Raw genomic sequence first — 25,271 nt, forward strand, 5'->3', positions numbered from 1 at the left:
AAAAAAAAAAAAAAAAAACCCACAAAAAAAGTCGTCGAGCCCCCACTTCTCAACTCCTACAGAACCTACGTTCGCCAAGATAGGAGAAACCTAGTATCTCCAGTTCGCAAGTGAGGACACTGAGGCTCGAGGGTGGGACGGGAAGATCCCGATCCAGGACCCGGGATGGGCAGAGGAGGACCAGGTCAGAGCGCAGACACCCTCCTACCGGGAACCCCGCTACTCTCCCGGAGGCGGCAGCGAGGCACTCGGAGAAAGAGGGAGAAAGAGGGCGTGCGCAGGCCCAGCCCCGCAGCTAGGGAAACACGTAGGGGTGCACGCCTCCCCCCCTCGCTTCCGACCCTTCCCGCTTCGCTCCATTCCTTCACATGGCGTCATTAAAGGCCCCAGCCAGCAGCATCAGCCACTCTCCCTGCGTCCCCGGACCTCCGTACCCGCGGATCCTGATCTTCTCCCGCTCTCTCCTAGAAAAATGGAGGCGCGTATCTGACCAATCGAGCGCTCCGAGCGAACGCTCACTGCGCAAGCGCACAGGACGACAAGCCGAGTGCCGCGCTGGGGATTGTCCCACTCTCGCTTGCCTTCCTCCCCATTTTATTAGCACGTACGAGAAGTCCCTTCACTTCCTCCGACTTTAGCTCCTATGCGGAAAGCCTCGTGCCAAGGGGCTGCTTCACGGGCAAATGCCCGATGGTGGAGAGCAACGGAGTGGCTGGAACGGCCCTGAGTCCGGAGGGCCGTTGGGTCCACCACTTCCGGGTTCTTCCACGCTAATACGCCTGCGCGTCGCCTGCTCTTCGGAACGTGATCAGGACGTCGCGTTCTCTGTGAGCCTATCACGAAGCAGCGTCCTTGTAGCACCGGCCAATCAGCTTTCGGAGTAGAGGGTTTAACTCTTATTTAAAACGAGGAACCTTTGAATCGTAACGGCTGAGCTTTTGCTAAGACTCCGTTTCCTGGGCTTGAAGGCAGAACCGGCGGGTTGGTAGGTTGGGGCCACAGCCAGGGTGGTCATTGGGGTTGCAGGGTCTGCGGGCGACAGGATCCGTGTCCTTCTTCCGATCCTGTCGGCGGGACGCTCTGAAATGCCGCTGTTAGGTTTTACGGCTGAAGTGGAAGGGATTGTTGAATGGCGTTGGGTTGGAGGCTTTTCTGATTGGTGAGCCCCTGGGTAATAAAAGTGCCTTTGCACTCTTGGGGTTTACGTTCTGTTGGGCTTGAGGGGACAGACGTGAGAGCTAGCAGGATAACGCTTAGTTGTGGGTGTTGTGAAGGAGAAAAAACGGTCGTGTGGTTTATGGGGGCCAGCCGGGGAGGTCCAGTTATCCTCCTGGCTGGATCGGTGAGTGAATTCCTGAAGGAGAACCAATACACAAAGGCCTTTCTGTGCATCTGCTTCCCAAACCCCAGGAAGCAGTTATATCGGAATTACTTGAGATCCTGGCAGAATATAGCCCCACTGCGGACCCACTAAATTAGAATCTCCTAGGATAGGGCTCGGGTGTGGTTAACAAGCTCTCCTGGGGATTCTTACGCTTTCGTTGATTAAATGTGCGATCCCACCAGTGCATGCTATATGATTAAACTGGGTTTGGAGGCAAGATTTTATTTCTAACACATCCGGTGAGGTGGACGTGTATACTCTTCGGCAACTTCTCTGCCCCTCTTCTTCATCTCTGAGACATTTTTCGGTGTGAAGTGGGAAGCAACAAGTATAAATCGTCTGTGTTAAGTTTTCTACTTAGGATAGTAAATATCTGGTTTGAATGAACGCCGCAGGTGACAGTCATCTGGTAACGTAGTTCTGGAATCCAGTTGCAGATACAAATCACCTGAAGAGCAGTCTTCATGGTGCAGGGAGCTTTCCCAGGATCCTGGATCAGGCTCTTATTCCACTCCACTTATTCATCTTCCTGAGAAAGAAAAGATTAGTAATTTGGAGCACGTGTCTGTCCCTCTTGTGAGAAGAAGATGGAATAAAAGTCTTTGGATCTTTGTGATCTTGTTAGTCTGCTGCTTTAGTCATTGTGGGAAGGAGATGAGAAAGCATGAAAGCTTCAAGTAGCTGGCATTACAGATATGCACCACCCTGCTGGCTTGAATGTTTTAATGCTCTTTTTTTTTTTTTGCTCCCTCAGTATTTAGGATGCACCCAGGGTGCTTTACCACTGAGCTACATCCTCAGCCCTCTTTTATTTTGAGACAGGCTTTTGCCACGTTGTTGGAGGTGGAGAAAGGCACTCAGACTCAAACTCCTGCCTCACTTTCCCTAAGTGCTGGGATTAGGGATGTGTACCGCCATACCTAGCTAATTTTTTATTATTGACTTTCTTTGTCCGTACTTTCTTTGTCCGTGGATTGGTTCATACCCAAAGCACTGGGGCCGTTGTGTTACCTGCTAGGCAGTGTTCTACTTTCTGGGGGAGCAACAGCAAACACAATGGAACTAGGCCCTTGGTCTTTGAGAACTTAGTTCTGTAGAGGTTCCAAGCAAGTCCAGTAGCTGGATATCTGAGTTTGGTGAGACAGTGAATAGATGGGCAAACTATGGAGAAAAAGAAGGGAGGGATGACTGTGGAAGGGGTGCCGTACTGAGCAGAGACCTGAATGAAATGAAGGAGTGGGGAGAGCTTGACAGGTAGTGGGAACAAGACGTTCAAAGGCCCTGTGGCAGAGGATTTGTATGGCTGGTGTGCTGTTTATTTATAAGAGGAGTTGAAGTCAGAGTGTTCGTCAGGGTCTACATTTATGAGACTTCATAGAGCTGTCTTTGCATGTAGGAGTTTGAATTTTTTTATTAATTTGGGGAGTCATGGGGAGCTTCTGAACCAAGGACCAACACATCTGCCGTGTTAATGGAATTGCTGTCTGTGGTGTTAAGAATGGCTCATAGCAGGGCCAGGGCGGAAGTGGGGAAACCATTGGGAGTTTCTTGCAAATAATCTGAGGGACAGCATTATAGTTGGATCAGCTAGTAGTAGCAGTGGCTTTTGAAGGTAGGGCCTATAAAATATGCTGATGGGTTGGCTCTAGGGTTTGGGGGAGAGAGAGAGAGAGAGAGAGAGAGAGAGAGAGAGACTGATTATGTATGTTAGGGCTCTTGGCCCGAGCGTCTGGCAGCATGGTCCTGTTGTCCCTCGAAATGGGGACATCAGCGAGAAGAAACTTAGGTTATGAGAGGCGAGTGGTCACAACTTCAGCTTGGGACGTGCTAAAATGGAGATACCGCTCTGATAACCAGGTGGAGATGTGTAGAGAATAAGTAAAGTGTGGAATTCGGGAGAATTCTAGGCTAGAGACGGCTACTTGGGCATCCCCGAGAGTGGATGAACCTGGGGGTGAGTGCAGACAGAGAAGCACTGCTGGGCTTGGAGCTCAGGGCACTCCGTGAACAGGAGGGGAAAGAGTGTGGAGTGAGGCGAGGCTCCCTTCTGGAGTGTCAGGGCTGAGATTCCTGGCAGACACTTGGATATCTGAGTCCAGCAGTCAGGGGAATAGGCTGGGCAGAAGATTCGTTTTAAATTTTTCTAGTAAAATGTTTAGAGCCAAGGCATCAGCTGAGGACTCCTAGGAAGGCATTAGAGGGGAAAATGGAGGTTCCTGGATCACCCAGGGATGGGTGCATCTCCAACAATGTGGCACGACCGTGTCTCCAAGTAGAAAGAGCTCAGTGCTACGAAAGAGGCCCGTGGATGGATCCTCAGTACGGAGAGGGGGAGAAGAACAGGTTAAAACATTTCAAGCCAGCAAGGTGGTGCACACCTGTAATCCCAGCCACCCGAGGCTTCACTTTCTCATGAGCTGGGCAGGCAGGTATAAAATACCCCAAGGCGGGTGGGCTTGGCACAGGGAGTGGGGTGAGGACAGGAGGAGAGATGAGAATGGATGGTTCTCCTCGCCCTTGGAGGTTGCAGCTGATCTGAGAGACACCAACTCCTTCCGGACTGTTGAGGGGTGACCTTGACCCGAGGCCTCTGCAGGACTGGAGCTTTGCTGTTACACAGGAAGGGGAGAGACGGGGCCCTGGTTTGAGGCAACTGTGGGATAAATAGAACTTTGTAAGGTAGCAGGGATTCCTGCAGGCTGTGCATGGGTAGAAGCGATCCACTAGAGAGAAGGTAACAGCAGAAAGACAGGCAGGAGTGAAGTTTGAGGCCAGGAGAGGGAATAAAGTGGGGTGCGGTGTCCAAGGGGAGGGTTGGCCTTTGGGGAAAAGCCAAGACCCTTGTGCACTATGGGTATCAGGTGAGAAATTCCCTTACCAGCTCCATTTGAGCCCAGAGATGTATAAAATTCTGTGTGTCGTGGGGGCCTTTTCATCAGGGAGCTAAACTGCTTGGCGCAGCAACAGTTTGAAACAGACTTATTAAAGCCTCTTTCTTTTCAGGCATCATGGACCGATCTAAAGAAAACTGCATTTCAGGGCCTGTGAAGGTAAACTAACTTACCCATAATCACAGTCACATTTATAAAATGCACATGGGACTCTGGAATTACTGTGGTGTAACTGCACATCCCCTCCGACACCGCAGGATCTGTCTGCATGCCATGCCTGTTTCAGAAATAACTGACTGTCTTTGAAGTCTTCCATGCCCGGTACCGAGCTGGTACATGAGCTGCTGCCAAAGTTTGAGCCTTGGGTTTCCAGCAGAGGCCCCTGGGTGGGGAGACTCCCACCCACCCCTCACTTTAGTGTGTTTAACTCAGGATCTTAATTAACTATTTATTTATTTTTGGTGCTGGGGATCGAACTCGGGACCTTGCGCTTGCGAGGCAGGCAGCAGCACCACAGAGCTACATCCTCGGCCTAGTTGACTATTTAAATTTTTAATACAATACTATAGCTGTGTAAAGACTACATTTTAGCAGTAACTTTTTGAGGAGCTTAATTTGTTTCCTCATTATCAAAGTTCTTTTTGCTTAACTTGAATTTTCAAGTACGTGGAAAATGAAACATTTTGGCAGACATAGTAATAAGCTTATTGTGGAAAGCCTTCTATAGACTACGATTTAGATGGTGTTCAAATGCCATCAGCTGGAGATGAGCACCGACGAACACTAGTGCATTTCTGTCAGTCTTTTCTAAACTCGTATTATCAAAGCAATTTCAGTGAAATAGATTTTGGCATCAAATTTTAAAATTTAGGAATATATTCCTAAAACGTTGACAATTTTTAGAAAATGTTGACTCCCTGACCGGCTGAAAGTTCAGTAATGAACATTTGTTCGCGGAATGTGATTGTGTGTGTGTGTGTGTGTGTGTGTGTGATTGGAAGTATTCAGATATTCTTTTCAGCCATCTGCTAACTGCATCCTCTGGGGACTCTTATTAAAACAGCTTTCCCGTTTATCCTGAGTGACATTCCTTGATTAAACTTTGATGAATTCTCAAAACCTTCATCTTTCGCTCACGCAGATTGTAAAGCTTATTTTCCCTTGCATCCTAGGCCACCCCCGCCCTGGGGGACGGTCCGAAGCGCGTCCTGGTGCCTCCGCAGCCTCCTTCTCAGAATCCAGCATCGGGAAGCGGCGGCCAGGCTCAGCGGGTCTTGTGTCCTTCAAATTCCTCCCATCGGGCTCCTTCACAAGCCCAAAAGCTGCTCTGCAGTCAGAAACCACTACAGAAGCAGCTGCAGGCGGCCAGCGGGGGCCGCCCTGTCGCACGGCCAGCGAGTCACACCCAGAAGAGTGAGCAGCCCCCGGCACCGGCACCCGGTGAGCCAGCTTTTAGAGATTCTCGTGTTGTTCTCCTAGCTAGCTGTCACGAAGAAAACCCAGTGCATTTATTGTTTGGAGCCCTAGCTTCTCTACCTCTTCTGTAGAGGAGGAGAAGAAAACACGACATGTGTTGGAGTGGCAGTGTCTAGGGGCCGGGCCTTCTGAAAATAGACCGGATCCCTGTACTTTTGGGGGATCTGATCCGAGCCCTCTGGGTAACTTGTAAGTGGGTCAGGTACGGGGTGTTGGTAGCGGGTACGTTTGAGGAGCTGAGAAGTTGTAGAGTTCAGGCGTGCAGGGTGGCGGGGGGATGCAGAGAAACAGTGGGGACCTGCCAGGGTGAGGCCACCACGGACACCGCTGGCTGTGGTGAGGAAGGCCCCATCTCTGCATTGGGAGATTACTGAAGGTTTTCTGAGCAAGAAGGGACTGGTGCGGCTTTTGGAAATCTTACTGGGGAAGCGCTGGATGAGTCGGAGAGTAGCAGTGCTGGAAGAGGAGCTGTGGGGAGGAAGAAGGGTTAGGGTCAGAGAAGGCAGTGACCTGGCCGGCTGGGGCAGGGTGGACGTTAGCACGGACTGTTTACCAGCGGTCAGTGCTTTGTCACAGCGGATCCTGAGACATGGTTCCTTCATCTGCATTGCCATGTTCAGTCCTCCTCCTCTTGATGAAGACGCTAGCATTGTTAACTCGGTTTCACAGAGGAGAATCTAAGAAAAAGAAGCTGTTAGCTTAGATTTTAAGGCATGGCTAGGACAGAAAGGTGCAGATAAGTTTGAGAGCTCGTGTAGGGTGCACATTCAGGAGAGTGGGGGGATGAAGCTGGATCTGAAAGGATGGGTGAGGAGGAGTTAGGGATGATGGTTAGGGAAGCGAGAGAACATCCCATGGCCTTAGAAGGTCTGAGAGTGGGCCTATAAAATACACTGAAGTAGACAGCCAGTTCCGCTTGCACACAAACTGCGGGACTCAAAAAAGAGCTGGGTAGGGCCGGGCGTGGTGGCGCACGCCAGTGATCCCAGCGCTCGGGAGGCTGAGGCAGGAGAATCGCTGTGAGTTCAAGACAACCTGGGCTACATAATGAGTTCCAGGTCAGTCTCAACTACATAGTGAGACCCTGTCTCAAAAAACAAACAAAAAAAAGAACCGGGTGATTGAGCTTCAGAAGGATAGGGATGCTGGTCCTCTGGTGGGGAGGGACGGGGGCACATGGACCTTGTCTCCGGAGAAAGACTTTTTCCCTCAGCAGCCTCTGCCTGACAGTCACTGTCAGTTTCCTTTAGAGCTGTTACTTTTTCCAAAGGACAGCTTTTCAGAGCTCTCCCTACGTCTGCATTTTTTCCAAATAACCAGCTCAAAATATGCCAAGGAAATACTTTAGGAGGCACATTGTGATCTTCTGCAGTCACATTTTTGCGAGGCATGTCCTGAGCTCCAGCAGTGGTTATGTTGATCTTAGAGGGAACAGTGAACTGCAAGGGGGAAAAGCAGTTTGGATCTGCATGCAAACGCCTGAGCAGAATGAACTGTGCTATTAGGATTTGAAGTATTGGAGGTGGCCTAACGGAAGGGTCCCGTGTTTCTGCAGCTAATGAGGTAGTAACTCCAGCCCCCTGTTGAGACTATGTTGTACATTTTTTCTGAATTGCATTATTTTGTTTTGAATGGCTTTTGCATTTTCCCTGGAGTGAGGGCTGCTGGCTTGTTTTATTGCATGCCATGATTTGTATGGCTGGCCAGAGACGTCGGGGACGGGTAGCAAGTGACAAGGTAGCCACTTGTTATGGGTGGGAAGCTGGTCATTCCGCCCTGGAAGCTCTTGATTTGGAAACTGAGGCTTCAGAGAGAAGCTACCTAGTCTCAGTCTTAAATTACTGGTGCAAGGCCTAACCATGTACATTTTCTACTGTATTCTAGAAACCCTGCAAAGACTGTGTGGTAAGAGGCAGGTTAGGGTTTGTCATCTTTTTCCCCCAAAGAAAACTTTAAAAATCTAGATTTTGTTATTCTTGATTGACATACTGTTAATATCTTGGTGACCGTCCTTAGATTTAGATCTCTAGTCAGATTTTAAAACTCCAGCTATATAGTTGTTCTAAAAGCAGGATTTTAACTTATTATACATAGGAGTTAATCCTGAGAAGGAAGTGGAATCAAAACCGAAAAATGAAGACTCAAAAAAGTAAGCTTTCTTATTATTTGAAGTTCTATATTCTACAAGAGTATGCCATTTCATTGCACATTTAGAGAGAATCCATTATATCTAATAGGTGTAACCTGTTACGTGTCTATTTAATAATCTAGTATGGAAAATGCACGAGGTTCGTCCATGCCCTTAGAAATGTGTATATGTGATTGAAATGTGCTTCAATTTTTGTTTTTTCTTGTATAAAGTATAAGCACAAGTTTTTGCTTGAGCTGGGGTCTCACTAGGTCAGTGATGACGAACTGTTTAGAGCTTCCAGGGATAGCAGCCGGCTGTGGTATATGTGCCACAGTTTCACCACCACTGTGTTAGGTTGTCCAGGCTGGCCTTGAACTCCTGCGCTCAAGAGATACTTCTGCCTCAGCCTTCTCAGTAACTGGCTGTATAGATGCACACCATCGCACCTGGCTAAAAGTACAAGTTTTATTTTATTTATTTATTTTTTGGTACCGGGGATCAAACTTGGGTCCTTGTGCTTGCGAGGCAGGTGGCGGAACCACTGAGCCAAATCCCTGGCTCCAAGTTTTATTTTTTGATGTCACAGGTTACACACTAAGCTCAAGGCCAGCCTGGACTACACGGCCTGTCTCAAAAAAGAAGAAAAGTCATTCAGTACTAATACATTTGTTCTCTGTTGTAAAGGTCAGCCATGATATCCTCTCCATTTGCTCTTCTTTTTATTTATTTTATTTTTTATCTTATTTTTGTGGTACCAGGGATTGAACTTGGGTCCTTGTGCTTGCGAGGCCGGTGTCCGAGCCAAATCCCCAGCCCTCTTCTCCATTTTCTAAATGCTTGCTTTTAATCTCTGGCCTGGACTCCGGCATGGGGGAGCAGGGCCAGGATGCCCCAGACAGAGACTTCGTTTTAGCTCACTGCTGGCTTTCTTAGTCTCACTCTGCGGGTTCCCGTGCCTGAAGCCGATGGGGACCTTCCCGTATGTGTTAGTGACCGTGGCTCCCTGTGCTTCCTGGAGCAGCTTTCCACCCAGGAGACCGTTAGGTGCCTGCTTCCGCGGAGGCCTACTGTGGTCCCTGAAGGGTCTCTCCTCTCCAGTTGCTTGTCCAGATTCATAGATCCGTCTCCTGAGCTCTGGGACTCACTGAGAGCTTCTGCTCTAAACATCTAACTAAGACTGTTCATCAGCACTGACTCACACATGAATGGCAGCTGGGGAATTCGGGGTTTAATGCTTGTGGCTTTTTAGGTGTTGGCTTGGTTCTTGCTGAGGATACCTAGTAAGTACACTGTTGGATGTAAAATTTTAGAATGTGTCTATCATTGATAACTTGTGAGCAAAGATTTTTTTTTTCCCCTTCACTCTTAAAAATGTTCACATTATTCTAGGAGACAGTGGACTCTGGAAGATTTTGACATTGGTCGCCCATTGGGTAAAGGAAAGTTTGGCAATGTTTATTTGGCAAGAGAAAAACAAAGCAAGTTTATCCTGGCTCTGAAAGTGTTGTTTAAAGCTCAGCTGGAGAAAGCAGGAGTGGAGCATCAGCTCAGAAGAGAAGTAGAGATACAGTCCCACCTTCGGTGAGTGTCACACTGCTGTGCCGAAAGTCAGAGTTACAGTAGGGACTGCTTGCTACTTATTTATTTGGTACCGGGGATCGAACTCAGGACCTTGCGCTTGTGAGCAGGCGGCGGCACCACTGAGCCAAATCCCCCGGCCCTGAACTGCTTTTTAGAGTGCTTGCTTCACAGTGTTGTGAAGAATGACTGAATTTATCACTTGCCAAGGGTTTGTCTAGAGCTATGGTCCTGAAAAATCACTTGAGGATTTAATGTTGTATTAATGAAATAGATTACCCTGAAAAATCACTTGAGGATTTAATGTTGTATTAATGAAATAGATTACCCGGACCAGTTCGTGTGTGTGTGTGTGTGTGTGTGTGTGTGTGTGTGTGTCTGTGTCTGTGTGTCTGTCTGTCGGGATGAACAACGTTTATTCTGAGGGGACCAGAAGTTGCATTTCACAGCCCGTAGCTTGACTTGGGTCAGTAGTGGGGTTTTCTTTTTTCCTTTTTGCTATCAGGGCATTCAAATTTGAATCAGATGCTAATACTTAAGGTCAACAGCACCCATCATCCTGTATCCACCCTGCATCCGCTGAGGTGGGAGCCGCAGGTGGGGTGGTGAGGCTATGCTTCTGTGCTCCACGCCTCTTCTGCTGCCACGCACTTTTTCTTTTTTTTCTGCGGGGGTGCGGTACTGGGCTTTGAATCCAAGGCCTTCACTTTGAGCTGCATCCTCAGCCGTTTTTAACAGTTTTTATTTTGAGTCCAGGTCTTGTTACATCACTAAGTTCCTCAAGCTAGGCTCAAGCTTGCTGATCATCCTGCCTCAGCCTTCCAAAGCGTGAGGTTGGAGGTATGCGCCGTCACGCCTGGTGTGCACTGTGCTTTTGTCTCTTATGTTTGCATATCACACTATTGTGTGAACACTGTTCCTTTTTTAATATACAGAAATGAATAATTAGCTGAGTTTCTCCCCCAAGTATGAAGAAGGAAATAATAGTATTAACCTGAGGTCCACTGATACTGAAATGTATGTGAAACTATTTGCTTATATGTACTAGTGTGGGCCTGTGGTCTCAGATTCTCATGTGGGGGGTGAAACAACAGTGGTTTTATTTCCATGAGGGGTTCATTTCAGTATTTTGTACCTAATGTAGTGTCAGCTCCAAAGCGAAGCATTACAATCTTCATCCTCTGTTGCAGGCACCCTAACATTCTCCGGCTGTATGGTTATTTCCATGACGCCACGAGAGTCTATCTAATTCTGGAATATGCACCCCTTGGAACAGTCTACAGAGAACTGCAGAGACTTTCCACGTTTGATGAGCGGAGAACTGCTACTGTAAGTTTTCGTTTACTGTCCAGGCTCATTCTGTTCTCTTTACACCTGTCCATTATAACGAGCTTCTCGTTACAGTAGAGTAGATTCTGACTTAATGGGAAGACGGCTTGACAGGATCAAATGTTTGAATAGAAAAATCAGACTAGCTCAGATGAACCATACACGCAGATTAAATCGGGTGTCCAGTAGAATGTTTTGGTTGGTAAGTTTTCAGTAATTTTTCTGTGGAAATGTATATAATGGCCCTCTTTATTTTTTAACGTTTGTTTTAGAACAGTTTGAGATTTATAGACATCATTAAGATAGTACGGATAGTTCCATATACCCCATACCTAATTCTCCTATTTTGTGTTTGTGGGGGGGGGTACTGGGAATTGAACTCAGGGCTTTTATTTCACACTGAGCCATAACCCCTGCTGTTTGTTTTTGTTCTTGTTTTTGAGTTTTATTAGTACATGTTTGTAGCACATGTTATTTTGGCATAATTATTTGAGTCTAGGGACTAATTATTTGATTTCTTTTGTGATCCGTTGATTATCCAAAGTATATTGTTCAGTTAAGTGCTTGCATAATTTCTGGGTTTGTTTTGCCATTGACTTCTAGTTTCTTTGCACCATGATTCTGGCAATGTGTATGGAATAATTTTGATTCTTTTGCATTTACTTAAGCATGCTTTGTGGGTTTGTATGTGATGTTACTTTGGAGAAAGTTACATGCTGTGCTGAGAAGAATGTCTAATTCTGTTGCTCGGTGGAGCACTCTGTAGATACCTGTTAAGTCCTTTGGTTCCAAGCTGTGGTTCCTTTCTGATATTTCTTTGTTGATTTTTGTGTCTAAATGATCTGTTTGTAATTGCGGAGTACGGAAGTTTCTCACTATAATGGTATTGATGTTCGGCCGATCTTTTTTGTCCAGTAGTGCTTATTTTATGAAGCTGGATGTGTCAGTGTTTGATGCATATAGACAAAAAGATAAATCAAGTATCAACATATAGTGAATACATACTAAATACAAAAACTGTATTGCCACTAAGAGTAGAAAAGAATGCAACATTAATAGCATTAACTAAATATCTAAAGGTTAATAAAGCTTAATGATTATACTAGTAAAGATAGACATGGTGCGGAATGGGAAAATGAAAGAAGTAAAATTTGAAAACAGATGAGGCAAGAAAATGAGAAAGGATCCTATTGAGGCATAAAATAAAATTAATAGAATTAGATAAAGTATTAGAAAAGAAAGAAAAAGAAAAAAGAAGTAAAAACAACAAAAAAGCCCCAAACTAAAAAACAAAACAAAACAAAAAAACAGCGAAGGAAAACACAGTGCAGAAAAAATAGTTCCTCTGTGTTTTGAGTGAGTGGTTTCTCTGGAGGGCCACCATGTTGAAATCCCCCAGATGTGGGTGATGAGTCCCTGCTAAGACCTGGTTTGTTTCCACACTCAACTGTGTGTATGTAAACCCTGACCCCTTCCCGCAGGTGTGATGGGTTAATGCTACCTGCCCTGTGGCTGTAATTACTCAGCAGCTCCCGCTTTCCGTGTCGCCCTGTGTACCACAGTCACAGCTTTCTCCGCCCAGCTTTGTGGCCTGTGGTTCTGTGAGGTGCCCCCATTCTGCTTGAGGCCTCTGTGTCTGTACACACCAGGCTGTGACTGCCACCACGGTGAGGTGTGACCTTTCTCGTGCTGGTAGCTGGAGAAAGCAGAGACCACCACGTTCTGTGCTGGACGTAGGCAGTGGAGTGGGTGCTCAAGCAGACCTCTGGACATAATGCCAGCACTCAGACCCAGCTGCCTCTGAAAGCCATACAAGACCAGCCTGGCTTCTCACCACAGAGATGGAGCTCCTGTGACCTTCCCGCCCTCTCTGTGACTGTCTCTTGTGGCTGTTTTACCCAGTCACTGTGGTAGGCGACCCTGGCAACCCTGAAGGCTTGTCATGAAGAGTTGTCATGAAGTTGTTTTATAGCTCGGTCGTAACCCCTTCCCAAAATGTCTCCTAATTTACCCCTCTGAAATATGGTGGGCACTGTAGGATTTCTTCTCCATCTCTAGCCTGCCTTATGGAAGGAGTCAGTTTCAGAGTAAAGCCACACATTGCTTTTGCTGCTTACAATAACTGTGGGCTCTTGGGGCTCACGCTGCTGGTCCAGTCCATAATTGGAACTGCCAAGCCTCTCTGGGCTTACCTCATATCAGAGAGCAAGCCCCCTCCCTTGGACCTGGGGTGAGTCTTCTGGACTGTTTTGTCCTTTGTCTCTGCACTGTGCTCCTTCTCCAGCTTCTTTGTAGTTTCTGAAGCATTTGTGAACTGAGGTATTGCTGTATTAGCAAAGACATAACTAAGTTATGAATAACTTGATGGTAACCACTATAAATTGGTTCGATTGATTTTTGTAGACTTACCCATCATTTCTATAGTGTTTGCTTTAAAACTTGCAAAACATGCTAAAATTCATGTTGGATTTTCTTTCAGAAGAGATGTCTAATATTGTGTTATATAAAATCTAAAACGCAGGCTTTCAATGTTTTTTCAACAGTACATCACGGAATTGGCCAATGCCCTGTCTTACTGTCATTCCAAGAGAGTTATTCATAGAGACATTAAACCAGAGAACCTGCTGCTGGGATCGACTGGAGAGCTGAAGATTGCAGATTTTGGGTGGTCAGTTCATGCTCCGTCCTCCAGGTATGTAACTTCAGAGGTGGGAGTTGTACAGTCCAATCATGAACTAAATCATGAAGAAAACATCAAAGTTCAAGAGTAGATTTTTACACTGAATTGAGGCAGGTGACTTCACCTGGAAATACTCTGGAATATTTTAGGCCTCATAATAAATTAATTTCATTTTATTTTGTGACTACTTTGGGCTATTTGTGGTATTTCTAGGTGTGGGGTTAAAGATGCTTAATGTTCTTAGAGGTTAATGAAGTAGATACACAGTCAACAGATGGGACAAGTACATGACAGTTAAAATACAGATTGCAGGGGGAAGAACTCCTACTTTGGTGGTGGGTTGGAGACAGGATAAGAAGGTGGGAAAAGATCCAGAGAATAGCAGTACAGAAATCCACAGCCAAGAGTGCAGTTCTTTTGGGAACTTTGAAAACCAGATCGGTTTGGATGGAGCTGAGAGAGAGGTGGTTAGAGACTCTGATCAGCTTATGTCCAGAGTAGGAACAGTTCTTTCTTGTTGTCACCCCCTCTACCCCCACACACACCTCCCTCACGGCTGTGGCAGAGACATCAACATAATGAAATTAAGTCATCAGTGAACTTCCCAAACAAGAGCTAAGAGATGCACTTCAATTTTAAATTTAGTTTGGGTTTGAAAAAGCTTTACCAGTTCATGCGAGTGAGGCATTTTAAATCATGTATCCGATTAGAGCTTGTTAACTTTGAAGGACTTAATTATCACCAGAGGAGCTTTTTAAAAATAAAGCCAGCTAGGGGAAAAAACAAAACAAAACTACCGCCTAAAATAGATGACACGGTGGCGTGGGAAGAGACTGTTTTTTGTTGCAGGTCATTTCCATTTGTTTCTAGCAAAGCATGGTCTGTATTTCACTGATTGTTCAGACCCCGGGGGACAAACAACAAAAAATTGCCGGCTTCATGGGGCTACAAGGTTAATTAAAGCAGAACTTAACAGAAAATCAGTTCTCCTAGCCCCCAACCACCAACCCCCGGTACCAATAAGGTAGACACAGTCGTGTTCAGTGTGGTAGCCCCCCAGGATCTGCTGGCCAGATGTGCGCCAACCCCAGCTTATTTCCAGCCTTTGTGGTCGGAGTCCGAGTGGCAGCTGGTGGGAGCGCAGCAGTCCACCCAGTGAGCCATTCAACAATCCCTAACACGTGGCTGCTTTTTCGCCCACATTTGAAAATAAGCTTATTTTTATGATGCTGTTAATCAGCTCCCCCCTGTGCTGGGATCTGGTCCTTGTTTTGGGGCAACGAAGTCTGAAGCCGACAAAACAGCACGCAGCGAGCGGTGGGGAAAGGACTGTGTATTTAATAGAAAAGGAAAAAACTGCCCTGCTTGTTGGACACTGGATGTTTAAGTCCACTGGCTCTTTTATAGAGCCTTTCACATAGGCGAATGCGACAGAATGCAGGGCGCTCCTGGTTGAGCGAGGCCTTTCGATGTCTGGAAAGGGAGCTGCTGTCCCCCAAGGTCTCCCATTGTTTTAGGGACGTGTTCTGTGTCCTCTGCACTCCATTAGGCCCTGGTGATCCGTTTGCCTTAGTTGATTATCTGGGCCCTCTGTTGTGTCAACTCACATAGGCCCCAACTTTTAGTTTACTTTAGGTCAACTCTTCAGGACCTGTGTCCCATCTGCCTAACTTTTATCATCATGATGTTTTTATTATGATGCTTTATCCTTGAGCATTGCAGTATGCATATCCTGAAAACATAATTCTACCTTCCTTTGAAAGCTAACAGCTTCCTTAATATTGAATGTTTAGTCCATGTTCAAATCTCCCCTGCTGCCCATGAAATGTCACAGTTCTCTTTACGATCCCAAGCCAGGTTCCATGCACTGGTGTTGTATCTCTTTGCTCTTAATCTAGACCAGCCTTTACATTTTTAAGTGTGTTTTTTGGACTGTGGTGTCTCTTAACTTGGTGTTAGCTTAGAACTTCAAATTGTATTTCTAGAGAACTCTGCACGGCATCTTTTGTATCAAAATGATTTGAGTTTCTGCTAGATTATCCAAGGAGGTTCTGGAGTTGGACAGATGCGGTGAGGCCTGGGTGCTGGCTGTGTGATCTCACACATTTCCTTTAGCCTGTTTGCTATCTAAGTGTGGGGATTTTTGATGTACCTACGTCACAACACCGGATCTGGCCAGGTGCACCCTCAGCCCTTCTTAGCATAGCTGAGGACAAAAGCAGAACACATCAATCCGAGCCTCCCTTTTTAGGAGAACCACTCTGTGTGGAACCCTGGACTACCTGCCCCCGGAGATGATTGAAGGCCGCATGCACGATGAGAAGGTGGATCTGTGGAGCCTCGGAGTCCTCTGCTATGAGTTTCTAGTCGGGAAGCCCCCCTTTGAGGCACACACTCACCAGGAGACCTACAAGAGGATATCTCGGGTAAGACGTCACTGAAAAGAACCCAGCAGTGCTTATAGATTCTTCCCCTATCCGCGGAGGTGTGACTATTTATACAGTTTGGTGTCTCTTACTTGTGCTTTGTGCCCTTTTGTCACTTGTACTCCAGGTTGAATTCACATTCCCTGACTTTGTGACAGAGGGAGCCCGGGACTTTATTTCAAGGCTGCTAAAGCATAACCCAAGCCAGAGGCCGACTCTTAGTGAAGTCCTTGAACACCCGTGGATCTCAGCAAATTCGACCAAGCCATCAAGTTGCCAGAAAAGCAAAGAGTCAACTAGCAAATCATCTTAATCGTGTGGGGGCAGAAATCCTTGAGCCAGGGCTGCTGTGTAACCTTCGGGAACGTGCGCCCAGACTTGCGTTACTGTTGACTGCCCACCTTCGGTTCACAGCGCCACAGGAAGCGTCACTTTCTCTCCCCAGCCTGCAGTGCCTTGGCCTCCCTGTTCACGAAGCTCCCCTGCAGGAGACGTGACACTCTGTGAAGGCGCCTCGAGAATCATGCTGCTTTTACCAGGTTCCTAATCCAGAGGCCACGTCCACAGCCTGTGCCGGCAGGGTGTCCTGTGTGAGAACTCGGAGTCTGGTTCCGGGGAAAGTGACTGCTTTCCTCTGAGTCAGTCAGCTAACGCGCTGCACAGTAACCGTCGAGTACCCGAGTGTGTGTGTAACTTATTGGGTGGTCAAACCTGGGAAAGGTTGAAACGAATATGTGATTCTTTAAATATGAAAGGTTTCTGTATAGTATTTTCTTTCCGTGCATCCCTCAGGGATGCCCTCAGTTGATCGCCCCTGTTAAGCCTGTCTGGGCTTCTGGCCCTCCTTAACCACTATGAAACAGGAACACATGCTCTACCTCTGTCTCAGGGATCGCTTGGGATACGCAAGCAGCTCCCGAGACCAGACGTCTCAGAACTTTTCCTAAATGTTAAGGGCTCTTGTGATTGCGTTGGAGTTATGGCATGTGTGCAGACTTGTTAAATGCATAAATAAATATACCGCTCTACCTGGAGTATATGGGTAATTATTTCCGTCACCTGTTTACTGTTGGTCTGGGAAGGTGCAGATCTAACATTACTCTGGTCTGTGGATGTGCTCCTTCCTACTAGGTAAAGTTTACAGCTGCCAGGTTACTATGCACAAACCTGTCGTTTGTGCTATCACCTGAAGGGTAAGCTTGACCCTGGGAAGGGAGAAGTGCTGTACTTTGAACAAGTAGAGAAACAGGCTTTCCTGTCTGACCCGGTGCGACAGACTAGATGTCAGCTAGGTCAAAATATAAAACTGCACAACATAAAGGAACGGCCAAGGGACCAACCTGTCAAACTTAAAAACACAACTATGTGAAAACTGCTGTGCTCCTTGGAACAAGTGGGCTTTTCGTTCCTGGCCTGGTGCTGAGCTTACTTTTACAGTCCCAAGGTAGTCACATGACAAGTATCCAAGCTATAGTCCGTGCGCCATGATTTTAGTGGCACCCGAGCCTGGGGCATTTCTGCCAGCAGAGTCCCACCCAGTACCATGAAGGCCAGCACTCCAGTCCCAGTGCTGTACAAACTTAGCAACGGTCATGGCACACCAGATGTCACGGTGTATATCCAGATGTACCCCCTGGGCCCCAGGCACTCAGAGGGGGGCTCCTGAAAGGTGACTGACCACGGGGGGCAGCATGGCTGACTTGCTGCTAGACAACGGGGTCTGGTTGGAAGAGGCGGGTCACGGGCGTGATCCCTGACCTTGGAGCCAGCTGACTTGCTCTGAAACATGAGCCCACACAAACCTCTCCGTCAGCTGTGGGTGCTGGGTATTTTGTCCCAGAGACCAGAAAAGTGACTAAGACATTGAATGAGAAAGAACCTTCACAAACTTTATAAAGATGTTTATTTGTTTCACTTAAACTGCTCACCTTGTCAGATTAAAAAATTAGAAGCAGACTGGTTTACATTTTTAAAATAGATCATTCCCCTAATTCCATTAAAAACAGTGTAAATACAGTCTGTATCTTGCTGGTGAATTCACATAATACTGTAGTTCCCTGGTCTTTGACCTTATCCATTTTTTTCCCCCGTTTTGGCTACTGGCCACAGGAGTGGAGTGGGTTTGGGGTTTAGAACATCATGATATGGCTATTTGGTATGATTTGTTTTATTGCTCGCCCTTGCGGTCCACTCCTATTACTCCTAACGCATAAAGATTGAGATTTAAGCCCCTGCATTTTAGGGCTTTCAGCTTTTTTTGCATAGGCATTTTGCACTGGTATAAATGGGGAATAGGAGCCCAAAGTGAACAAGCCACTGTTTAAATACAAGATGAGATGGGAAGGTTTCTGTCTGGTCCATATAAGAAACTATCACTGGTGTCACCGGGCATGCGGAGCTGACCTGGAGATATCCTGGGAATTCGATCCCAGAAAGGCAGTTCCAGCTTTAAATCCAGAAAGGCTGGCAATGTGCCAGTGGCTTTGAAAGGAAAACAAAAAGTTCCATTTTAAAGTAATTTTGTACCCGGGATGTAGCTCAGTCACACAGAACCTGCCTGGCAAACACAAGGTCCTTAGTACTGGAAAAAAAAAGGAATTTTGCAAGTGGAGAACGTTCCATAAAAATCCTTTTAAATGTTAATCAAGATAACTGATTGGCATAGGTGATTATGGTTTAACTAGGGGACTGTCCACAACCACAGCACGGTAAAACCAACACTTAATGGTTTCTTTAGTTTCCTAACTGTCACGGAAATAATTTTTTAAAGATAAGAGTTGCAAGCCAGAAAGATAAAGACAGCACTCCCTCAACCATTCGGCATGGCAGATTTAATAAACCTGAGTTCCCAGTAGAAAAGTCCGAACCACCTACCAAGAGGAGGAAGCCAGAAGTTAGGGTCTCTGTACTTGAATTCTAATCTCCAAAACCAGCTTGGTGGACTAATGATATCTGCCAGCCTCTTTTCCTTCCCAGCTTGCATAAATATTATTTCATGGTTGTCTTCTATTTATAACAAGTGCTACTGACTTTCCTTTCTGGGAAGTAGTACAAGTCTTTCATGTATATAATTTTAGTTCAGTTTAAAAAAAAATATATATATATATATAGTGACACAATGTAAACATTGTGGCAATTCTGGAATGTCTGAAGTTTGAAATGAGAGAAAGATTGTCCAGAAAGGGCTAAGATGATCTTTTCGTATGTGTGGCATCCAAAGTCTGAACGCAGGCTTCAGAAGCCACATGGTTCCATTACTAATGGGCAAGGTTTTCCCACCTCACGTAAACAGACAAGTGACCTGCCCCACTTTAATGAAATTTCAGAAAAACCACTTCAAACTCAGAGATGGCCACATTTGGAGGTGTTTAGGGATCAGCGAAACACACCGGAAGTACTTGTTTTCTTTCCCCAGAACAAGTGTAATGTATGTCAAAGGGCTGACGCTAATTTAGATTACAATCACATAAAATTGTTAACTTTTGCTTCATTAATTGTAGCGCTGGCAGCTGTTTTGCAGAATACTGCACATTAAACTGCAGGCTGCTGACAACACATCAAAGGAAGGGGAATTTTAAGAGCCGGCTAAATTAATCATTGCTTTTAAAGAACGTGAGCATGAGGAACCCCCAGGGCTTTTGCAGACAGACCCACCTAGGACCTTCTAGAAGGAACATTTAGGAGGCTGTTTAATTTTGAGACGTTAACTCATTTGTGATGCTAACATTTCAGATTGTGTGCATAGCCCTACCGTGAGTAGCATTAGCAAAATTTATAAAGCCTAAAATTATCATTATTCAAAAACCTGATTTTTGGTGGCAACGGTAAGCTTTATCTGTGAGAACATAGCAATGAGCAAAGCTCACGACCCTAAAAATCCAAACTGTACAATCGAAAAGGAGGTTTTCAGTGCCTGCAACTGAAGTGTTCATCAAGGCTTTGCCGTTGGCGGTTTAAAAAGTCCCACTTTCCGCAAATATCTGACAATGAAGGGCACGGAGACGAGGGTGATGCTGACCCTCACGGGTGCAAACAGCTTGTGCACGGCGTAGGCCACCACAAAGGTACCTGTGCCTGCTGCCAGTTTTGACTGCACCAGCGACTCTTTGAATCCAAGGTTAAGCAGGATTGCAGACAGGTCTACACCACTGGGAGGGAAAGAGGCAAAACAATCATTACAGCGACGGAGTAAGAAATCAATGTGGCTCGAAGATTTACAGTATTTTTAAGATGTGCTAAAAGTATCTGGGTGAAAAAAGTTCTCACTTGAGGGCATCTTTATATGGCAGTAAAAGACAAATATTTACTGCCGAGCATGGTGGCGCACGCCTGTAATCCCAGCACTCGGTAGGCTGAGGCAGGAGGATCGCTGTGAGTTCGAGACCAGCCTGGGCTACATAGTGAGTTCCAAGCCAGTCTCAATACATAGTGAGATCCTGTCTCAACCCCCCCCCAAAAAAAAGACAAATATTTATCACTGTTGAAAAATCTCACCTTGAAACGACCATGTAAAACAGGCCCAGGGAGAGTAATGAGATCCCAATGTGCAGGGACACACCGACGGCCCCATATTCCTGGAAAATCTTTCTCAGCTGCTGCGACTTGCTTTGCTTGCTCTGTGTGCCGCTGGCATCGCTGCCTGATGTCTCGGGGATTCTGCTGGGGTCCTGTGCACAATCCAAAGGGGGCACGAGGTTAGCCCAAGGCCATTCTCTCTCTTGAGAGACCAAAGGCTACGGAGTGTATACAGCTGGCAGAATGACGTCTCAGAGATGACCGGGTCTAAACCCCTGACCTGTGACTTTATCACCTTACACAGCAGAAGGATTTTGCAGATGTGGTCAAGGATCCTGAGATGCGGAGACTGTCCTGGATTACCCTGGATTTCCTGGATTACTCCACAAGGGTCCTTGTAAGGGAAAGGAAGGTGGAGGAAAGGATGCAGGGTCAGACCTGAAGATTGGTGCTGCCGGTTTTAGAGGCCAGGCCCATAGCCAAGGAGTGCAGGCAGCCTCCAGAAACTGCAAATGGCAGGAACGGGCCCACAGCGAGCGAAGGAACCAGCCCTGCTGATACCTGCCTTTAGCCCAGAGACTCCTGCGGGCCGTCTGCCCCCTAGGGATTGTGAGATAAACGCCTGTGACCCCCGTTGGTCAGGGCAGCAAGAGTGACTGAAACCCCAGGGCTGCTTTGCTTGGGGACAGCAGCCATCCTCTAGAGAGCACTTTCCCTGAGCCAAGCAGGCCTCTGCTGCGTTTTCTCCACCAGTTCTTCCTTCCTCTCGACAGCTACTGCCTTTCCCACTTCACAGAGGAGGGATGTGGGCTCGGAGGGGTCGATGCATCCGCCTGACATCAGCAAGGTTAGCACAGGATCGCCGTGCTGTGCCGCACCGAGGAAGGGCAGGGAGCAGACCTCCAGGAGCCAAGGCTGTGGTGCCACATTTATATGTCAGGCCTGAAACAGATTTATTCATTCAATGGAGGGCCAATTCCCGGGCAATATACTGATTAGGATTTGGCAAGAAATAATTCGCTGTGTGTGGCATTTAGTATTGATCTGTTAACATTTACTGATCACCTACTGAGCCGGAAATGTTTGGGAGAAACAATCAAAACATGAAACAACAACAAAAAACAACCAACTGTACTTTGATTAGAAACCTCAATAAGAGAGGACTCTTCTTTGTTTGAGACAGGGTCTGGCTATGTAGCCCACGCTGGCCTCGAACTTGTAGCAATCCTCCTGCCTCAGCTTCCTGAGTGCTGGGAGACGGGCATGCGCCACAACCCCTGGCCTTGAGCACTTGTAGCTACACAATTCATGACGGTCCTCAGAGCTCAGCGCAGCAGGTGGCGAGCACCTGCCTGCAGGTCGGCTCTAGTTACAGATCCTGCAGCTGGGCTGCTGCCTGCCTGAGCCATCCTGTGCAGAGGTAAAGGGAAGGGACACTGGGCCTAGGACCCCAGGAGGAAAAGAAAGAATACGGGGTGCCCAAGCAGCGGCCTTCAAGCCCACCAGCTTCGCTGACACACCTGGGCCTGCCCTTGCCGTGCAGCCTGAAGCAGTGGCGACACGAGCACAGCCCACCTGCGATGCTGCACGTCTCTCCAACCTCCAGGGGCCCGAGCGTCGTCCACCTGTGCGTGGCAAAGTGTTGAGGACCTGGAGAGCTTTTCCATGAGCACCCGTGTCTGTGCTCAGCATCTGATTTTATAGACAGGGATTTGTCATCAGTTCACGGGGGGGGGGGACGCTAAGGTGCCAGCCAGGGCTGTCAGGGGACCCTGCTCACCTGGCAACCTCTCTGGGCTGCCAGCACAGGATGGGGGCCCGGGTCCTCCACTGCTTCTCTGTTGTGCGTATCTCAAATAGAAATGCAAATATGTACTTCTCCCTCGCCCCGCTGCCTTCAGGTCCTTAACAAATACGACTTTAGTGATCCCTTCAGTGAGGCCTTTCTGGGCCACCCTCTTTAAAACCAACAGGAACACTGAGGAGGCTGAGGCAAGAGAATCCTTGTGAATTCAAGGCCAGCCTGGGCAACACATGGAGTTCAAGGCCGGCCTGAACTACACTGCGAGATCCTGTCTCAAAACACAAAACCAAAAACAGACAAACAAAGCCCCCCAGGAAACTGTCCCTCATAGTTCATTCCACCACCGTCAGGCAGTAGATGCTACTTATTCTGTAGCTGGCAATCTGGCGGCCTTTTTATTTTTCTTTTATGGCAAGAAGACCATTTGCCAAATTAGTGGGTGTAGACAAAAGGGCCCTCAGCAGAGCCAGCTATGAGTCTGTGATTAGACAGAGGGCTACACAACTGACGGGCTGGGCCAGTGTCAAGGGTCGGAAGTGAAGCGACTCAGCACCATCAGCCTAGGGAGGGGTCCTCGGCTGTCCTCCCATCAGCTCTGGCAGCTACCCCATCTGCAGGGACGGGAGGGTGGGGCTCGTTTATCAGAAAGAGCCCAGCTCCCAGCAGCCACTGTGGCTGGGGTGCAGGGCTAGACAGGAGGCCGAGGGGAGGGGAGGGGAGGTGGCCCTGGCTACAAGGCAAAGGAGGTGGGGACAGTTTTCCTTCTGGGATGTTCTGGAAAAGCACCTTCCTTTAGGAATGGCTACTCTTGCAGGGTGTGGGGCACCCTGAGCCGTACCTTTTTCTTCTTCACCTTTGAGGAAACTAAATAAGCTAAACCACAGGAATCGAAGAGACAATACCTTAAGGACGTGCAAAGCATTAGGTGCTGCCCTGAGCACCTGTGGCATTGTATTTTCTGTACATCCTCAAATGTTCTCATACACGAGTGTGGATGGCCTCATCTGCAAGGTGATCACATTTTGTAGGGTGACACTTGTTTTCATTCATTTAATAAATACTAAATGGCCCTACATTATGTTTAATTTGTACCAGGCAGGGTTCCAGGTACTCTGCAAATATTAGTTCATATAATTCTCACAACACTCTGAGAGAGGCACTACTGACATCCTCACGTGACAGAGAGGATCCCGGGGGCCCAGGAGAGGACCCTGGGGGTCCAGAAAGGGTGGTTGAGTAACCTGGCAGGGATCACACAGGAATTAACTGTCCGAGCTGGGGCGGTTTCCTAGGACTTTGCTTTGAACAACTATACTCTGTTCCTCACGATTTCACAATGTCTTCCTAAGCCAGGAACTGCTCCAAGCGTAGGGGGTGGAGCAGTGAACAGAATTGGCAAAAGCTGCCAGGAGCCTATAGGGCGGTGGGAAGCGGGGACAGCAAACGCAGAAGTAAAACACAGGGGAAACACCAAGTGGGATGAGGGCGGGGGCCAGGTAGGTCTGGTGGAGGGGGTTTAAAAAGGGAAGCCAGAGCTGCAGGCAGGTGCTGGGCGCTGGTCCAAGCCTGATACCCTCCCTCGGCTCCAGGTCACCTGGGAAGCGTTTCTCAGGGAGATGAGGATCTTCTGTTCTGAAGTCCTGTGAGGTTCCGATCTCACCCAGATTCCACCCTACTCCCTATCAGAGGGCAGGGAAAACAAGGACAGCTCCTGGGTTCCTGGAACTGTACATATTTACCGTGATTACAATCGCTAGCTTTAATTTAGGATGTACCACATGTCACGTGTCAACATCTTGTTTCTACACTAGGAAGTGTGATGATGAACATCCCATTTTACAGATGGGAAAACTGAGATACACGAGAGTGAGTGGATTTGATCCAGGTTCCAGAACTACAATAAGAAACCGAGATCTGGGGAATCCAAGACCCCATGCTCATCCCCATAATACAGACTCATGTCACTCAGGGCCTGACAGAAGAGACCAAGTGAGGCAAGGAGCCATTGCAGATGATGAATGCAGAGAGGATCCACATCCAGGGGCTGAGGGGAGCCCCCCACAGGTGCCCAAGACATCTCTGCTGGTCAGGAGAGGCTTCCTGAAGGAAGGGACTCGGGGCTGGGGCCTGCAGAGACACCAGGAGGCAGCTGTGGCTGGTGGGTAGGAGGATAGGATTGCACTGTCTCTGCGGGAGGTACGCTAAGGGCATGGGCCAAACCTCTTTGTTACCCACTGGAAAACCACCAACGTCCCCGCCCCCGCCACGCGGGCTCCGGGGTGCAGATCTGTTCCCCAGACGCTGGCCTGCAGCTACAGGGTCAGCAGACAAGCGGGAGGCTGAAGGTCACAGGGTGGTACAAAAGGCCCCATTCAAATTGGGCGAGGAAGCTGGAAGCACCGGGACTCCAGGCCCTGGATCCTCACTTCTCAGGCCTCTGCCTCCTGCTTTTCTTTACAGACCCATTCAGGCAGCAACACAAACTGATAGTCGGGGGTTTTTCTGTAAGGAAAAGCTGTGTTGCAGTTCTGAATGGAAACTAGGTCTCGGCCACCGAAATGAAATGGGATCAGGCACAGCGCGCCCTGGCTTTTCCACCCCCGCAAGGAGTCCGGCTCTAGAGTTAGATAAGATGGGCGGGGCGGCAGGCGGAGGGCGGTGTCAGCGCCGGGAGAGGCTTCTGGGGGCCCAGGGCAGAGTCCTGAATGGGACTTCGAAAGGGACAGCATAGAAGGCCTGGAGAGGGAGTTCAGACCAAGTTCCGACCCGCAGGCTCCTCACTGCTCCGGGGAGGCTCTGGAAAGGCGGCCGTGCAGGGGACTGTGTGACCTTGGGCAGCCTCAATTTCTCCGGCCGTCGAGTGGGAAGATCACCTCCTGGCGTGCAGGGATGTGGGGACTCACGGATCCTGGAGGTGACTGATCCCAGGCAGCGGAGGGGGCTGGCCCTGCTCGGGGCCCCTGGGACCATAGTCAGGGTGGGGGTGGGGAGGCTTACCTGGTGGCCGCGGAGGTCCCCGCGAGCGGTGCGGAGCAGCCGGGCGTCTGGGCCTGGCTG

The 25,271-nt window shown here is 48.0% G+C and overlaps 3 protein-coding genes across 4 annotated transcripts in view; 1 reads left to right on the forward strand and 2 right to left on the reverse strand.

Moving 5' to 3' along the window:
- The window catches only part of Cstf1 (cleavage stimulation factor subunit 1), a 10,203-nt gene extending 9,438 nt beyond the window's left edge, over positions 1-765 (reverse strand). The window contains exon 1 of one of the 2 annotated variants that reach the window (XM_010628820.3): positions 609-765. The gene's annotated coding sequence lies outside the window, so the exon portion shown is untranslated. Of the gene's footprint in view, positions 1-434 lie in introns of both variants that reach the window. The other variant, XM_010628819.3, reaches the window with a different exon arrangement.
- Positions 766-779: 14 nt separating this feature from the next.
- Aurka (aurora kinase A) lies at positions 780-16,915 on the forward strand. The gene is made up of 9 exons (XM_010628818.2): positions 780-985; positions 4,388-4,434; positions 5,448-5,715; positions 7,846-7,900; positions 9,272-9,463; positions 10,651-10,789; positions 13,333-13,481; positions 15,721-15,895; positions 16,023-16,915. Exons 2-9 carry the CDS (start codon positions 4,393-4,395, stop codon positions 16,206-16,208), a joined length of 1,206 nt encoding a protein of 401 aa, XP_010627120.1. The 5' UTR covers positions 780-985; positions 4,388-4,392; the 3' UTR covers positions 16,209-16,915.
- A 1,145-nt stretch (positions 16,916-18,060) lies between these two features.
- Fam210b (family with sequence similarity 210 member B) overlaps positions 18,061-25,271 on the reverse strand; it is a 30,404-nt gene continuing 23,193 nt past the window's right edge. Inside the window, exons 4-6 of the mRNA XM_033766975.1 lie at positions 25,212-25,271; positions 20,390-20,562; positions 18,061-20,043 (exon numbers count right to left, since the gene is read on the reverse strand). The exon at positions 25,212-25,271 is cut by the window's right edge and continues 1 nt beyond it. Of these exons, the coding sequence (XP_033622866.1) occupies positions 19,827-20,043; positions 20,390-20,562; positions 25,212-25,271 (450 nt within the window). The 3' untranslated portion in view covers positions 18,061-19,826. The remainder of the gene's footprint in view (positions 20,044-20,389; positions 20,563-25,211) is intronic.

The sequence above is a fragment of the Fukomys damarensis genome, unplaced genomic scaffold (genome assembly GCF_012274545.1).
Source record: "Fukomys damarensis isolate Sample0158 unplaced genomic scaffold, DMR_v1.0_HiC HiC_scaffold_22, whole genome shotgun sequence".
In the NCBI taxonomy this organism is placed as follows: domain Eukaryota; kingdom Metazoa; phylum Chordata; class Mammalia; order Rodentia; family Bathyergidae; genus Fukomys; species Fukomys damarensis.